The sequence below is a fragment of the Scyliorhinus torazame genome, chromosome 1 (genome assembly GCF_047496885.1).
Source record: "Scyliorhinus torazame isolate Kashiwa2021f chromosome 1, sScyTor2.1, whole genome shotgun sequence".
NCBI classification, from domain to species: Eukaryota; Metazoa; Chordata; class Chondrichthyes; order Carcharhiniformes; family Scyliorhinidae; genus Scyliorhinus; species Scyliorhinus torazame.
In genome coordinates, this window is record NC_092707.1 from 109,174,336 (window position 1) to 109,190,701 (window position 16,366).

The window sequence follows — 16,366 nt, forward strand, 5'->3', positions numbered from 1 at the left end:
TGAACCTGCCTCCTCCACATTTCCAGGCCATGCATTACAAACCCCAACCATTCGCTGTGTGAAAAAGATTTTTCTCACATCATATTTAAATTTGTGTCCTCTTATTCTTGATCCTTTTATGAATGGGAACAGTTTCTCCCTATTTAACCTGTCCTGCCTCATGATTTTGAATAATTCTATCAAATCTCCTCTTAGTCCCATTCGCTCCAAGGAGAACGGTCCCAACCTTTCCAATCTATCCTCATAACTGAAGTTCCTCACTTCTGGAACCATTCTTGTAAACCTCTTCTGTACTCTCCAATACATTCATATCCTTCCTGTAGTTAGGCATCCAGAAGTGTACACGCTATTCCAGCTGATGTCTAACTAGTGTCTTATATAAGTTCAGCATAACCTCCTTTCTCTTGTACTCTCTGCCCCTATTAATAAAGCCCAGAATACTATATGCTTTATCAGCCATCTATCTGCCCACTGCCCCAACGTGTCTAAGTCTTTGAAGTTCTACACTGTCCTCTTTACAGTTTACAATACTTCCAAGTTTTGTGTCATCCACAAACTTTGAAATTGTGCATTGCACACCAAGATCTAGATCATTAGTATATCCCAGGAAAAGCAAGGGTTCAATATCAACATCTGGGGTCTCTGTTTCCTGTTATTCAGCCAGTTTTGTATCCAAGTTACTACTGTCCCCTTTATTCCATGAACTATAACTTTTCTCACAAGTCTGTTGTGTGACACTGTATAGAATGCCTTCTGAAAGTCCATGAACACCACATCAACCTCATTACCCTTATCAACTGTGAGCAGCACGGTAGTACAGTGGTTAGCACTGTTGCTTCACAGCGGCAGGGACCCAGGTTCGATTCCTCGCTGGGTCACTGTCTGTGCGGAGTCTGCACGTTCTCCCAGTGTCTGTGGGTTTCCTCCAGGTGCTCCGATTTCCTCCCACAAGTCCCGAAAGACGTACTTATTAGGTGAATTGGACATTCTGAAGTGGACCCAAACAGACATCGGAGTGTGGTGACTAGGGGATTTTCACAGTAACTTCTTTGCAGTGTAAATGTAAGCCTATGGGCTTTGCAGTGTAAATGTAAGCCAGGGTGGCACACATCCCTGTCCCTGAAAATCAGAGGGACTCCAATGGCCAATGACCCCCAAGGCACCGTCATGACCGATCCACGTTTTCTGGGTCAGTAGTAAACATCGCCGGATCCATGCCGGCGCAACGGGGTCACTGAATCGCGTGCTAAGGTCAGCTGGTGGTCGCCAAGAGCGGGGTGTGATTCATGTGAAGAAAAAAACTTTAGCTTGTGAGAGTTTATTATAAACTCTTACTGTTAACCTCCTCAAAAAACACCAGCAAGTTAGTTAAACACAATTTCTGCTTTAGAAATCCATGATGGCTCTTTCTAATCAAACTGCATTTTCCCATGTGACTACTAATTCTATCCTGAATGATTATTTCGAGAAGATCTCCCACCATTGATGTTAAACTGACTGGCCTTTAGTTGCTGGGACTACCCTTACAATCTTTTTTGAACCAGGGTGTAATGTTTGCAATTCTCCAGTCCTCTGGCACCTCCTGAGTCTAGAGAAGACTGGAAGATAATGACTAGTGCCCCTGCAAATTCCATTCTCACTTCATTCCTTAGATGCATCCCATCCCACCCAGTGACATCACTGCCCCATCCAGTGACATCACTGCCCCACCCAGTGACATCACTGCTCCTTCACGGTCAGATTTTTAATAATAATGGAGCAATACTCCAAAACATTGTCCAACAGGACTGTCCACAGGTAACCCTCTAACTCCCATTGTCTTTCATACTCCTGCCCCATCGCTGGACTGGATCCTCTATAATTAGCAGTAACTTTCAGTCACATTTCTACACCAACCACCTGAAGCAGAACAACTGCTGGTTGGAGAGTGAGTGGCGGTTTAAGGGCGACTTGGAGATTCTATCCTGGCTGATGCTAAAGTGATGCTAAGTGAAAGAAGGAAAGGATAGGGCTGGAGGAAATCAAACATGGGGAAGAATATGGTTCAAACAGATCAGATCAAACCCTCAGAATATAGAGAAAATGACGTTGGGGCTGGTTGCCTGGGAGATTTCCGGAATGTTCCTGGGAATGGTTCCATGCTGTTCTCATGAGAATCAGGAATTCTTCATCTTTTTGGGAGCCAATCCATAATATTTCTATATCACGACTCTCCTCAAGCAGCCGTTAAGCCTGGTGATGGAACCCAACCCTCCCCCCCCCCCCCCTTCACGCCCCCCCATCCTGCCAAAGACTCCCATGCCTGCTTACAGAGTGACCCTGCACCCCTACTCAATTCCACTCCAGTTTGACAACAGAGCCCCCCCCCCCACAACTATCCCAGGACTACAATACCCCCCATTCCTCCCCAACTCTCCAGCCTAGCAGCAGAACCTTCCCCTCTGCCCGCCACCACCCACCCTCCACTCCCAGGCCAGGCCTGACCATATAGAAGAGGAACTATCTCTTTTGGCTCTCAGCTTGTGCTGCTCTCACCCAGGTCAGCAATGTCCGGCCTGGGATTTTCAGTCTGAATGGCTGATGTGTAGCTCCTCTTTACGAGCCATCATTAGAGCCAAACAACCAGGATCCGAGAGCTCACACTTCTGAACAGGGCTCCAGTAGATTTAGAAATAAAAAGGGGGTTCTTGCAGAGATCCTTCCCTGGAGTAGAGCAGGAAGGGGGTCTCTTAGAACAAATTCATTCCAAAAGGGGATGATTAATGAATTTTAAATTGGAGTCATGGTGAGAAATTACAAAATTCACATTGAGGACTTGCTTCTGCCTTTCGTACCAAGAACTGTGCTCAGGACTTTCACACGGCACCACAAAGATAATGGCAAACTTCCAATTTCCATCCAAAATAGTTGACTTCTTCACAATGAAAGTATTATTGACCATGTGGAGAGGTGACTCTCAAATGAAACCTTTGGGCTTTAAAGAAGCTAACACGAACAGAGGGGCCAGGCACATCTCGGTGTACGGTCTGTGTCTCAACCTGGACAATGGATCGTCCACATACACTGGACTTGTGTAAACACCATACACAACTCTACATATAACAGCTCACAGACAGGAATATACAGCACAACAAGAATACACAGCAACCTCTAGGGTCAGGGTAGACTAACTCCAGTTCTCCAACCAATGTGGGCAGGTGGGAGGCAGCATTGCACAGGAAGGTGAACTCCAGACATAGCAATTCACACAATGCAGGCTGTGCATGGAGCTGCCAATAAACCTCTCAGCCACTTGGAGTCAATCTGACCTCCAAACTCTTGTTCCTTTTGATCCACGGGCGTGCCAGCCCTCTCTGTCTCTTTCTTGCTGCAGTTGCACTATACAACCCTTCACCTTGTCATTATGTCAACAAGTTAGAGCCTCACTGGGTCATAGGTCAGGAGACTTTGGCGAGAGTCATGCAGGAAGTGTGTTGGCTTAGGTTGGTGTTGAGGTGCTTGTCACAGCAGCAGCTGATGTTCTGTTCCTGCTGGACCTCTCTGCTTTCATCAAGGAGCTGGTGGTCTCCTGAGACACTCCCATTCGACTGAAGAGCCAGAACCTGTCCATTCTGCTGAATCTCTTTGTCTGCCACATCTGTTGTCACATTAGGACAAGTATTAACAAGATCTAAGACATACCCTTTCATACTCCCTCCATGAATGGAGCTCCTTGTGTTCTGGGTTTTGAACGCCTGGTCTGTTTTCCTCAGGATGTGCCGTTTAAGGATTTTACGGAATGTTTGGCGGAATTCTCGGATCCTATACGCATAAATTAAAGGGTTAACAACAGAGTTGGCGTGTGACAGGATGATGGCAAAGTACATGATCCAGGCTGGCGGCCGACAATTCTCACAGAAAAGATTGACACAGTTTATAATGTGGAGAGGCAGCCAGCAAATAGCAAAGAGACCCACTATGATGGCCAGTGACTTGGCTGCATGGACTTCCTTCTGGAGGGTGGACCTGCTCTTCTCCGTGTGAGTGACTTTAAACTCCATTTGTTTGAGCTGGTGGCGAGCAGCCATGAAAATTCTCAAGTAAATCCCAAACATTATAAGCAAGGGCATCAAGACACAGGCAAAGAAGTTATAATACACCATGTAGTCCATGGTAACCACCTCTTCAAACAGACAGGCTACCATACCCTCCCGGCACTCATCAGTCTTGTTCAGCTTCATCTTGAGGTCACAGTTGGATTTATTCCAGCCAAGCATTGGGGTCAAGCCAATCATAAAGGACAGGATCCAGCAGATACAGATGATTCCTCTTGCACGTTGACCAGTAACTAAACTGTTGTACCTGGAACAACAGGAAGGTTTTCTGTCAATTCATTAAGCACTCATATCACAGCAAACATTTAAACTGTACATTTGAACAGGAACATCCATCAAAGTTTTTGATGGCATTTCTTAATTGCTGTTAATCAAAAACGCCTTTTCACAATCGTTCACTTCCTCTCAGAAAGGTGCTGCCCCCCCACCCCCCCCCCTTGTTTGGTGGAGTTACGTTTGGTGGAGTTACACAGGACCCCAGCAAGACCTGCCCAACTCACCATTCCTCGGGCTGTATTGTTCCTGCCCTCTCGGGGCAGCCTGGGAGGCAGGGTCATCAGAGAATGGCGTGGACCCTTCACAAGACCAGCATTTATTGCCCATTCCTAATCACCCTTCAGGAGGTGGTGCTATATGTAGTCTGTGTGTGTGTGTGTGTGTGTGTGTGTGTGTGTGGAGGAGGGGTTTCATAGTGAGGGGCTTGCTGGACAATTTCAGAGAGTAGTTCAGAGTCAACCGTGTTGCTGTGGATCTGGAGGCACATGTAGGCAGCAGGTGGGCCCTCCGCCATGTGAGGAAACCACCAGGTGACCCCCGGCTGGCCTCCCTGGAGTTTCGGCAGGGAAGATGAAACCTTCCTAATCAAGCGTTCTGTGACCCACAAAGAGCCCCACCCTTCCGCCCCAGTGGCCAATGCCTTGCAGCCTTCACACAGCCTTCACCAATACCCAATCTCGACAGGGCCTGCCTGACTATCCTCAATGGCCCCAGACTTCACTTACCTGGTCGAGAGATCGTGCAGGCGTCCTCTATGCCAAATGCAGTCCCAGCACTGGCCACCACACCCGGTGGCACTGCAGAGACCACTGGGTTACCTAATCTCTGATTGGTCGACAACTCTCGGCAGTGGGTCGTGGGATGGGAGACCCAACGGCAACTAATTAGTCATGTTTCCACGGGGGCACATGGTGCAGTTAACCCTGGTGACAGAAGCATGAAAACACCCTTCTGGAAACTTCAGGGTCATGACACCAAACTTGAAGTCAGAATAATACCAGTGGAGCAGGATGAGGCGAGAGCCTCTCACGTTTAATCCAGCAGACATGCTGCTTCGCCCGGAGAATAATGGGAGAGACCCTAAACAGGGTTCACACCGAGCACCAAGCAGAGCATGATTCTCCCCGCCCACTGCTGGTTCACACCCAGGCTGAGGCCAATTGGGGGGTGCCTAATGCTGGCTAGAAGAGGGGGTCTTTGCCAAAAAGAAGGGGGCGTGGCCTGAAGTGAGACCGTTTGTGAGGAGCCCAATGCCAGCGATCCTTAGAGGTAAGGGGGATATGGGGTTGATGCCGGCGAGGATGGGGGGGGGGGGCAAGGTGGGCACTCACACTTTGAGTTCACGGTGCCTTTGAAAAACGGTCCCTGCGAGGCCAGGTTTGCCTGCGTCTTCGGGCCCCACACCCCACTTTGTCAGCACGTATCACCCCGGCTCCCAAAAAATGACTTACGTGTGAGAGAATTGCGCGATTGGTTACCTGCCCGAAATGAAAATTTCTCAATGAAGCAAGACATTTTGGCAGAAGTGATGGGGAAAATAAGACTTAATAGCAGAGACCTGAAGAGTGAGCAGGGAAAGAAGAACCTGGGGGTTGATGTGTATTTTAGAAAGTACATGGCAGGACATACTGAGAGAATGGTTAGCAAAACATCGTGGGCTCCATAGTCCGAGATACTGGGCAGGATTCTCTGGTCCGCCCGCCGAGTGTTTCTCAGTGGCGGGCCATTCACTGGCAGCAGGATTCTCTGTTCCCTGGCAGCCAATGAGATTTCCCACTGTCGCCATCCCATGCTGCCAGGAAACCCAGGTACGGTGGCACGTTGCTTAGGCCACAACTAGAATATTGTGCCTGTTCTGGTCACCACACTTTATGGGCGGCATGATAGCACTGTTGTGTCACAGCGTCAGGGTCCCGGGGTCGATTCCCACTTGGGTCACTGTCTGTGGGTAGTCTGCACGTTCTCCCAGTGTCTGCGTGGATTTTCTCCGGGTGCTCTGGTTTCCTCTCACAGGTCCTGAAAGACATGCTTGTTAGGTGTATTGGACATTCTGAATTCTCGCTCAGTGTACCCGAACAGGCGCCGGAGTGACTAGGGGCTTTTCACAGTAACTTCTTTGCAGTGTTAATGTAAGCCTCCTAGTGACACTAATAAAGATTAATATTGTTTAGGAAGAATGTGAGAGTCTTTGAGAGGGTGCGGAGTATATTGACCAGAATGGTTCCAGGGGATTGGGGGATTTTAGTTCCAAGGTTGGGTTGGTGAAGCTGGGGTTGTTCTTGCAGCAAAGGAGATCGGTGGTGGATTTGATAGAGGTAGACAAGAATATGACAAGTTTATACAAGGTAATTGATGCACGATCAATGACCACTAAAGCGAGGTTGTAGTCCAACTGAAGGCTTTAATAAGCTAGATGTTTCCCCCAGCAGCACAGGTACAGAATGAAGGCTGCTGGGGTGGCACGGGCTCTTATACCCCGCCTAGCAGGGCGGGGCTACCATACATCTTTACCAACAGAAAGCATACAGTTTCCACCAATGGTGCTCCAGCCTATCAGATACCGTAATACCTCTACTACCACATTCAGCCCCTGTTAAAAAAAAGAGTCCGGCGGGGGTGGTGGCCTGATACTACAAACATGGCAACATGGTAGAATTAGTTATGGAGGTACCGTAATACCTCCGCACAGTGCTTTGTAACTATTTACAATTCTGATAGCTATTTACAATTGATGATTTAAATTTACAGTTTACAATTTAAAATGAAGCAATCAGTCGATCGGGGGCCCTGGTCGTCCTCTGTGATCGTCGGAGCTTCGGTGGTGACTCCGGTGGAGTCTGTGACTCCGGGGGCGTGGCTTTGATCTCCATGGCAGCTTCGGCACCCCTAGACGGCGCTGGTGGGGAAAACGGTTGACCTGGGAAGGGAGCGCCTGCGGGGTGCATCGGTGGGTGGGGGTGCCTAGACGGGGCCGGCGGAAGGACAGATCCTCCTGTAAGGTGCACTGGTGGGATGGAGGGTGGGACTGGTGGCTGGGGTGTGCGTGAGGATCCGGCGGGCGACAAGTCTCGTAGGGAGACCGTATCTTGTCGGCCGTCGGGGTACGCCAGGCGTACTGGGGGTTAGCGTGGAGAAGATGGAGCCTCTCGACCAACAGGTCCGACTTGTGCGCCCGCACGTGTTTTCGGAGCAGGAGGGGTCCGGGTGCTGCCAGCCAGGTTGGGAGCGAGGTCCCAGAGGAGGACTTCCTGGGGAAGACAAGGAGACGTTCGTGAGGTGTCTGGTTGGTGGTGGTACAAAGCAGTGACCGGATGGAGTGGAGGGCATCCGGGAAGACTTCCTGCCAGTGGGAGACTGGGAGATTCCTGGACCGTAGGGCCAGTAGTACGGTCTTCCAGACCGTTCTGTTCTACCTCTCTACCTGTCCGTTACCCCGGGGGTTGTAACTGGTCGTCCTGCTCGAGGCGGTGCCTTTGCTGAGCAGGAATTGACGCAGTTCGTCGCTCATAAAGGAGGACCCCCTATCACTGTGTATGTAAGCAGGGAACCCGAACAGTGCGAAGATGCTATGGAGGGCCCTGATGACGGTGGTTGCGGTCATGTCGGGGCAGAGTATGGCGAATGGGAACCGGTAGTACTCGTCAATCACGTTCAGGTAGTACGTGTTGTGGTCGGTGGAGGGGAGGGGGCCTTTGAAGTCCATGCTGAGGCGTTCAAAGGGACGGGAAGCCTTTATCAGGTGCGCTTTCTCTCGCCGGTAGAAGTGCAGTTTGCACTCCGCGCAGATTTGGCAGTCCCTGGTGGCTGTCCTGACCTCCTCGATGGAGATGGGCAGGATGTGGGTTTTGACAAAATGGAAAAAGCGGGTGGCATAGGTCCTCGTGGAGGGCTCGGAGGCGTCCACCGGGCGTCAGGAGGCTCATTTAGCTTCCCGGGACGATACAAGATCTCGTAGTTGTAGGTGGAGAGTTCGATCCTCCACCGCAAGATCCTGTCGTTTTTTATCTTGTCCCGCTGTGCATTATCAAACATGAAGGCAACCGACCGTTGATCCGTGAGGAGAGTGAATCTCCTGCCGGCCAGGTAATTCCTCCAATGTCGCACAGCTTCCACTGTGGCCTGGGCCTCCTTTTCGACTGAGGAGTGGCGGATTTCGGAAGCATGGAGGGTACGTGAGAAGAAGGCCACGGGCCTGCCCACTTGGTTGAGGGTGGCCGCCAGAGCTACATCAGACGCGTCACTCTCGACCTGGAAGGGGAGGGACTTGTCGATGGCGTGCATCGTGGCCTTTGCAATGTCTGCTTTGATGCGGCTGAAGGCCTGGCAGGCCTCTATCGACAGGGGAAAAGCTGTGGATTGGATCAGTGGACGGGCCTTGTCCGCATAGTTGGGGACCCACTGGGCGTAGTAGCTAAAAAACCCTAGGCAACGCTTCAGGGCCTTGGAGCAGTGAGGGAGGGGGAACTCCATAAGGGGGTGCATGCGTTCAGGGTCGGGGCATATAACTCCATTTCGCACTGCGTAGCCGAGGATGGCTAGGCGGTCGGTGCTAAACACGCATTTATCCTTGTTGTATGTAAGGTTAAGGATTTTTGCGGTCTGGAGAAATTTTCGGAGGTTGGTGTCGTGGTTCTGCTGGTCGTGGCCGCAGATGGTGACATTATTGAGATACGGGAATGTTGCCCGTAAACCGTACCGGTCAACCATTCGGTCCATCTCGTGCTGGAAGACCGAGACCCCGTTGGTGACACCAAAGGGAACCTTTAAGAAGTGGTAGAGCCGCCCATCTGCCTCGAAGGCAGTGTATTTGCGGTCACTAGTGCAGATGGGGAGCTGGTGGTAGGCGGACTTAAGGTCCACCGTGGAGAAGATCTTGTAATGCGTGATCCTGTTTACCAGGTCGGATATGCGGGGGAGAGGGTACGCGTCCAGCTGCGTAAACCTGTTGATGGTCTGACTGTAGTCAATGACCATCCTATGCTTCTCCCCGGTCTTTACCATCACTACTTGAGCTCTCCAGAGGCTGTTACTGGCTTCAATGACTCCTTCCCTCAGTAGCCTTTGGACCTCTGACCTAATAAAGATCCGGTCCTTGGCACTGTACTGTCTGCTCCTGGTGGCGACGGGTTTGCAATCCGGGGTGAGGTTCGCAAACAGGGAAGGCGGGTCGACCTTAAGGGTCGTGAGGCCACAGACAGTGAGGGGGGTATAGGGCTGCCAAATTTGAAGGTTAGACTTTGGAGGTTACACTGGAAGTCTAAACCTAGGAGTGTGGCCACGCAGAAGTGGGGAAGGACGTAGAGACGGAAATTTTTGAACTCCCTTCCCTGGACTGTGAGGTTTGCGACACAAAACCCCTTTATCTACACGGAGTGTGAACCGGAGGCCAGGGAGATTTTTTGATTAATGGGTGGATGAGGAGAGAACAGCGCCTTACCGTGTCGGGGTGTATGAAACTCTCCGTGCTCCCAGAGTCAATTAGGCAGGACGTCTCGTGCCTGTTGATGAATAGAGTCGTTATAGCAGTTAAGAGTGTTCGAGGCCGGGACTGATCCAGAGTCACCGAGGCTAATCACAGCAGTTGAGTGTTCTCTTTGGGCAGTGTGTGTTCGGCCAAGCTGGGGTCCTGGGGGTTCATCCAAGATGGCGGCACCCATCCCTCTAACGTGGCATCCGCGGGACAAGATGGCGGCGCCCGGGGTCCACACGTGGCCCTGGAGTAGGAAGATGCGGCGACCACTGGCCGCACGGGGACCGTGGAGAGGTTTGTAGTGGAGGTCCGCATTGGCCGCCGGAGACCGCGGCAACCGCACAGGCCTGACATACCTCCACAAAATGGCCCTTTTTGCCGCATCCCTTGCAGGTGGATGCGCGGGTCGGGCAGCGCTGGCGGGGGTGCTTGGCCTGCCCGCAAAAGTAGCAGCGGGGCCCCCCGGGATTGCCAGGCCGCCTTGCAGCGCAGGCTTGTGGGGGGGATGGGGATGTCTCGGGGTCAGCTGCGGAGGGGTTCCACGCTGCCCAGGGGGCTGCCGCGCGGTCAGGAACATAAGCGCGGGCGTTTCTGGAGGCCACGTCCAGGGAGCCTGCAAGGACCCGTGCCTCCTTGAGACCCAGAGTGTCTTTTTCTAGCAGCCGTTGGCGGATTTGTGAGGTTAGCATACCTGCCACGAAAGCGTCCCGGACCAAGAGTTCAGTGTGTTCGCTCGCCGAAACAGTTTCTCCCCAACACCAGGATCACGGTAGAATTCTTCCAGCGATTCCCCAGGGGTTTGTCGCCTCGTTGCTAGCAGGTGCCGGGCGTAGACCTGGTTTACCGGGCGAATATAATGTCCTTTTAGCAGATCTATTGCTGCATCGAAGTCTTCCACTTCCTCGATGAGGGTGTAAATCTCCGGGCTCACCCTTGAGTGCAGGACTTGCAGTTTCTGCTTTCCCGTGGGTGTGTTTTCGACCGTCCCAAGATACCCTTTAACGCACGCCAGCCATTGCTTAAAGATCGCCGCTGAGTTCGCCGCGTGGGGGGCTAAGTTGCAGGCACTCCGGCTTGATTCGGAGCTCCATCCTTTCTTCTTAAAAAAACTAGCTTATTAAATTGATGCACGATCAATGACCACTAAAGCGAGGTTGTAGTCCAACTGAAGACTTTAATAAGCTAGATGTTTCCCCCAGCAGGTACAGATGAAGGCTGCTGGGATGGCACTGGCTCTTATACCCCACCTAGCAGGGCGGAGCTACCATACATCTTAACCAATAGAAAGCATACAGTTTCTACCAATGGTGCTCCAGCCTATCAGATACCATAATACCTGTACTACCACAGTAATATATTCCCATTGGCTGCTGATACAAGATAGAGGGCACAGATTTAAGGTTGTGGTTAAGTGATACTGTGGTGTGGGGCGGGGGGCTGGTTTAAGGGGAGAACAGCGAATGGTAATGACTTGGAACTCGTTGCCCATGAGGGGGGTGGAAGGGGAAACAATAAATGATTTCAAAAGGAAATTGGATGCACATTTGAGGGAAATAAACTCACGCCGTTGGAGATTGATGGGGCCAATGGGACTCGCATTGCTGTGCAGATAACTGGCATGGGCTCAATAGGCTGAATGGCCTCTTTGTGTTGTAAAGACTCTCTGACTGAGTCTGTAAGATGACCATGATGAGATGTAACAAAATCAGTATTCAGGTAGTGCATGAATATAAAGTTACTGAATTTCCAAGGGCCATTTTGTGTCCAGCAAGGTAACATGAGCAACAATGAGGCACACTATCCCGTTGTTTCAGCGGAATGAGTTGAGGGAGGACTGTTAACCCTGATGTTAGCAGCATCAGTAAATCATGACATCTAGATTGAGGCCTGAAACTGCTGCCCAGTCACTCAGAAATAAGAATTTGGAACATCAGGAAGTCCTGAAAGGTGCTGTGGGCGTTTCTGCCCGATCTAACAGGATCCCCCAACACCCATGGATCCACCAGGATCACCCATCCCCTCCATATAACGACCGGGTCCCTGACCCTCAGCCCCCTCCACAATCCTCCCACTCACCCTGATCCACTAACCCCCCCCCCCCCCTCTCAGTTTCTCACACACATTGTCCTGTGGGTGTGGGAGCTTCGTGGCTGATTTCTCCTCCCCTCTCTGGGACAGAGTGGGGGTTGAGGGGAGGGGGAGGGGAGATACAGGATCCAATGTTAGTTCTTCCTGTGCTGCCTCAGAGATGCTGTTTCATCAGCAGAGACAGGCTCTTGTTCACTGTCAATATTATCTTGTCCTATCAGTTGTTAAGATTGATGGGTTTGACCCCTGGGGCTTCACTTGTCCAGCACACAGGCACCGATTGCTAATTTTCTCACATCAGAAGAAGCACAGATTAGAGAGAATACTGAGGAATGCCTCCAAGGCCTACTGACTCAGGCTTCTACATAAACCCTCCTCACAGCACCAAACGGTCACCATTGTTTAAAACAACCTACATTTAAATCAGGTCAATAGAGCAAAATACTTCCTGTAACCGTCATTGGACAGTTAAAGCTGCTATTAATTCTCAAGGTCAAGAATTAATTCTTGGTGGAAATATGACTGAAAGTTTCAGTTTTCCTCACAGATAAAATCGATTCATATAACACTGGGCACACCAACCTGACCACAATAACAATATCTTCAACTGCTTTATGTTAAGAATGTTATTGCTCAAACTCAGTGACGGTCATAGTGTAAATATTGGAAAATAAGAACCACCATTTCAGAAAGAGATAACAACTGGGTTACTTTCTATTTACAAGAACTCCCTGAAGACAGTCCTTCACCCGGGAGCTCGGTCCCAGACCCGGGGTCTCAGACCCGGGAGCTCAGTCCCAGACCCGAGAGCTCGGTCCCAGACCCGGGGTCCCAGACCCGGGAGCTCGGTCCCAGACCCGGGGTCCCAGACCCGGGAGCTCGGTCCCAGACCCGGGAGCTCGGTCCCAGACCCGGGAGCTCGGTCCCAGACCCGAGAGCTCGGTCCCAGACCCGGGAGCTCGGTCCCAGACCCGGGGTCCCAGACCCGGGAGCTACGTCCCAGACCAGGGATCTCGGTCCCAGACCCGGGGTCCCAGACCCGGGAGCTCGGTCCCAGACCCGGGAGCTCGGTCCCAGACCCGGGGTCCCAGACCCGGGAGCTACGTCCCAGACCCGGGAGCTCGGTCCCAGACCCGGGGTCCCAGACCCGGGAGCTCGGTCCCAGACCCGGGAGCTCGGTCCCAGACCCGGGGTCCCAGACCCGGGGTCCCAGACCCGGGAGCTCAGCCCCTCGCCCAGGAGCTCCCTGAAAATAGATAGATAGATAGAACATAGTGCAGAAGGAGGCCATTCGGCCCATCGAGTCAGCACCGACCCACTTAAACCCTCACTTCCACCCTATCCCCATTACCTTTTTGGTCACTAAGGGCAATTTAGCATAGCCAATCCACCTAACCTGCACGTCTTTGGACTGAACACAGCCCCTCGCCCAGGGGCTCCCTGAACACAGCCCCTCGCCCAGGGGCTCCCTGAACACAGCCCCTCGCCCAGGGGCTCCCTGAACACAGCCCCTCGCCCAGGAGCTCTCTGAGCACAGCCCCTCGCCCAGGAGCTCCCTGAACTCAGCCCCTCGCCCAGGAGCTCCCTCAACACAGGGCCTCACCAAGGAGCTCTCTGAACACAGCCCCTCGCCCAGGGGCTCTCTGAACACAGCCCCTCGCCCAGGGGCTCTCTGAACACAGCCCCTCGCCCAGGAGCTCCCTCAACACAGGGCCTCACCCAGGAGCTCTCTGAACACAGCCCCTCGCCCAGGGGCTCTCTGAACACAGCCCCTCGCCCAGGGGCTCTCTGAACACAGCCCCTCGCCCAGGGGCTCTCTGAACACAGCCCCTCGCCCAGGAGCTCTCTGAACACAGCCCCTCGCCCAGGGGCTCTATGAACACAGCCCCTCGCCCAGGAGCTCCCTCAACACAGCCCCTCGCCCAGGAGCTCTCTCAACACAGCCCCTCGCCCAGGAGCTCCCTCAACACAGCCCCTCGCCCAGGAGCTCTCTGAACACAGCCCCTCGCCCAGGAGCTCCCTCAACACAGCCCCTCGCCCAGGAGCTCCCTCAACACAGCCCCTCGCCCAGGAGCTCTCTGAACACAGCCCCTCGCCCAGGGGCTCTATGAACACAGCCCCTCGCCCAGGAGCTCCCTCAACACAGCCCCTCGCCCAGGAGCTCTCTGAACACAGCCCCTCGCCCAGGAGCTCCCTCAACACAGGGCCTCACCCAGGTGTTCAATGAACAGAGCCCCTCGCCCAGGGGCTCCCTGAACACAGCCCCTCGCCCAGGGGCTCCCTGAACACAGCCCCTCGCCCAGGGGCTCTCTGAGCACAGTCCCTCGCCCAGGAGCTCCCTCAACACAGCCCCTCGCCCAGGAGCTCCCTCAACACAGGGCCTCACCCAGGGGCTCCCTGAACACAGCCCCTCGCCCAGGAGCTCCCTCAACACAGCCCCTCGCCCAGGAGCTCTCTGAACACAGCCCCTCGCCCAGGGGCTCCCTGAACACAGCCCCTCGCCCAGGTGTTCAATGGACACAGCCCCTCGCCCAGGGGCTCCCTGAACACAGCCCCTCGCCCAGGAGTTCAATGGACACAGCCCCTCGCCCAGGTGTTCAATGGACACAGCCCCTCGCCCAGGGGCTCCCTGAACACAGCCCCTCGCCCAGGAGTTCAATGGACTCAGCCCCTCGCCCAGGTGTTCAATGGACACAGCCCCTCGCCCAGGTGTTCAATGAACACAGCCCCTCGCCCAGGTGTTCAATGGACACAGCCCCTCGCCCAGGTGTTCAATGGACTCAGCCCCTCGCCCAGGTGTTCAATGGACACAGCCCCTCGCACAGGTGTTCAATGAACACAGCCCCTCGCCCAGGTGTTCAATGGACACAGCCCCTCGCCCAGGTGTTCAATGGACACAGCCCCTCGCCCAGGTGTTCAATGGACACAGCCCCTCGCCCAGGAGCTCCCTGAACTCAGCCCCTCGCCCAGGAGCTCTCTGAACACAGCCCCTCGCCCAGGAGCTCTCTGAACACAGCCCCTCGCCCAGGGGCTCCCTGAACACAGCCCCTCGCCCAGGGGCTCCCTGAACACAGCCCCTCGCCCAGGAGCTCCCTCAACACAGCCCCTCGCCCAGGAGCTCTCTGAACACAGCCCCTCACCCAGGAGCTCTCTGAACACAGTCCCTCGCCCAGGAGCTCCCTCAACACAGCCCCTCGCCCAGGAGCTCCCTCAACACAGGGCCTCACCCAGGAGCTCTCTGAACACAGCCCCTCGCCCAGGTGTTCAATGGACACAGCCACTCGCCCAGCAGCTCTCTGAACACAGCCCCTCGCCCAGGTGTTCAATGGACTCAGCCCCTCGCCCAGGTGTTCAATGGACTCAGCCCCTCGCCCAGGTGTTCAATGGACTCAGCCCCTCGCCCAGGTGTTCAATGGACACAGCCCCTCGCCCAGGTGTTCAATGGACTCAGCCCCTCGCCCAGGTGTTCAATGGACACAGCCCCTCGCCCAGGTGTTCAATGGACACAGGCCCTCGCCCAGGTGTTCAATGGACACAGCCCCTCGCCCAGGTGTTCAATGGACACAGCCCCTCGCCCAGGAGTTCAATGGACACAGCCCCTCGCCCAGGTGTTCAATGGACACAGCCCCTCGCCCAGGTGTTCAATGGACACAGCCCCTCGCCCAGGTGTTCAATGGACACAGCCCCTCGCCCAGGAGCTCCCTGAACTCAGCCCCTCGCCCAGGAGCTCTCTGAACACAGCCCCTCGCCCAGGAGCTCTCTGAACACAGCCCCTCGCCCAGGAGCTCTCTGAACACAGTCCCTCGCCCAGGAGCTCCCTCAACACAGCCCCTCGCCCAGGAGCTCCCTCAACACAGGGCCTCACCCAGGAGCTCTCTGAACACAGCCCCTCGCCCAGGTGTTCAATGGACTCAGCCCCTCGCCCAGGTGTTCAATGGACTCAGCCCCTCGCCCAGGTGTTCAATGGACAGAGCCCCTCGCCCAGGTGTTCAATGGACTCAGCCCCTCGCCCAGGTGTTCAATGGACACAGCCCCTCGCCCAGGTGTTCAATGGACACAGGCCCTCGCCCAGGTGTTCAATGGACACAGCCCCTCGCCCAGGTGTTCAATGGACTCAGCCCCTCGCCCAGGTGTTCAATGGACACAGCCCCTCGCCCAGGTGTTCAATGGACTCAGCCCCTCGCCCAGGTGTTCAATGGACACAGCCCCTCGCCCAGGTGTTCAATGGACACAGCCCCTCGCCCAGGGGCTCCCTGAACTCAGCCCCTCGCCCAGGAGCTCCCTCAACACAGCCCCTCGCCCAGGAGCTCTCTGAACACAGGGCCTCACCCAGGTGTTCAATGGACACAGCCCCTCGCCCAGGAGCTCCCTGAACTCAGCCCCTCGCCCAGGAGTTCAATGGACACAGCCCCTCGCCCAGGTGTTCAATGGACACAGC

The 16,366-nt window shown here is 54.1% G+C and overlaps 1 protein-coding gene across 1 annotated transcript in view; it reads right to left on the reverse strand.

Moving 5' to 3' along the window:
• Positions 1-2,461: 2,461 nt before the first annotated feature.
• The window catches only part of adora2aa (adenosine A2a receptor a), a 95,178-nt gene continuing 81,273 nt past the window's right edge, over positions 2,462-16,366 (reverse strand). The window contains exon 3 of the mRNA XM_072499653.1: positions 2,462-4,341. Coding sequence (XP_072355754.1) covers positions 3,438-4,341 — 904 coding nt within the window. The 3' untranslated portion in view covers positions 2,462-3,437. The remainder of the gene's footprint in view (positions 4,342-16,366) is intronic.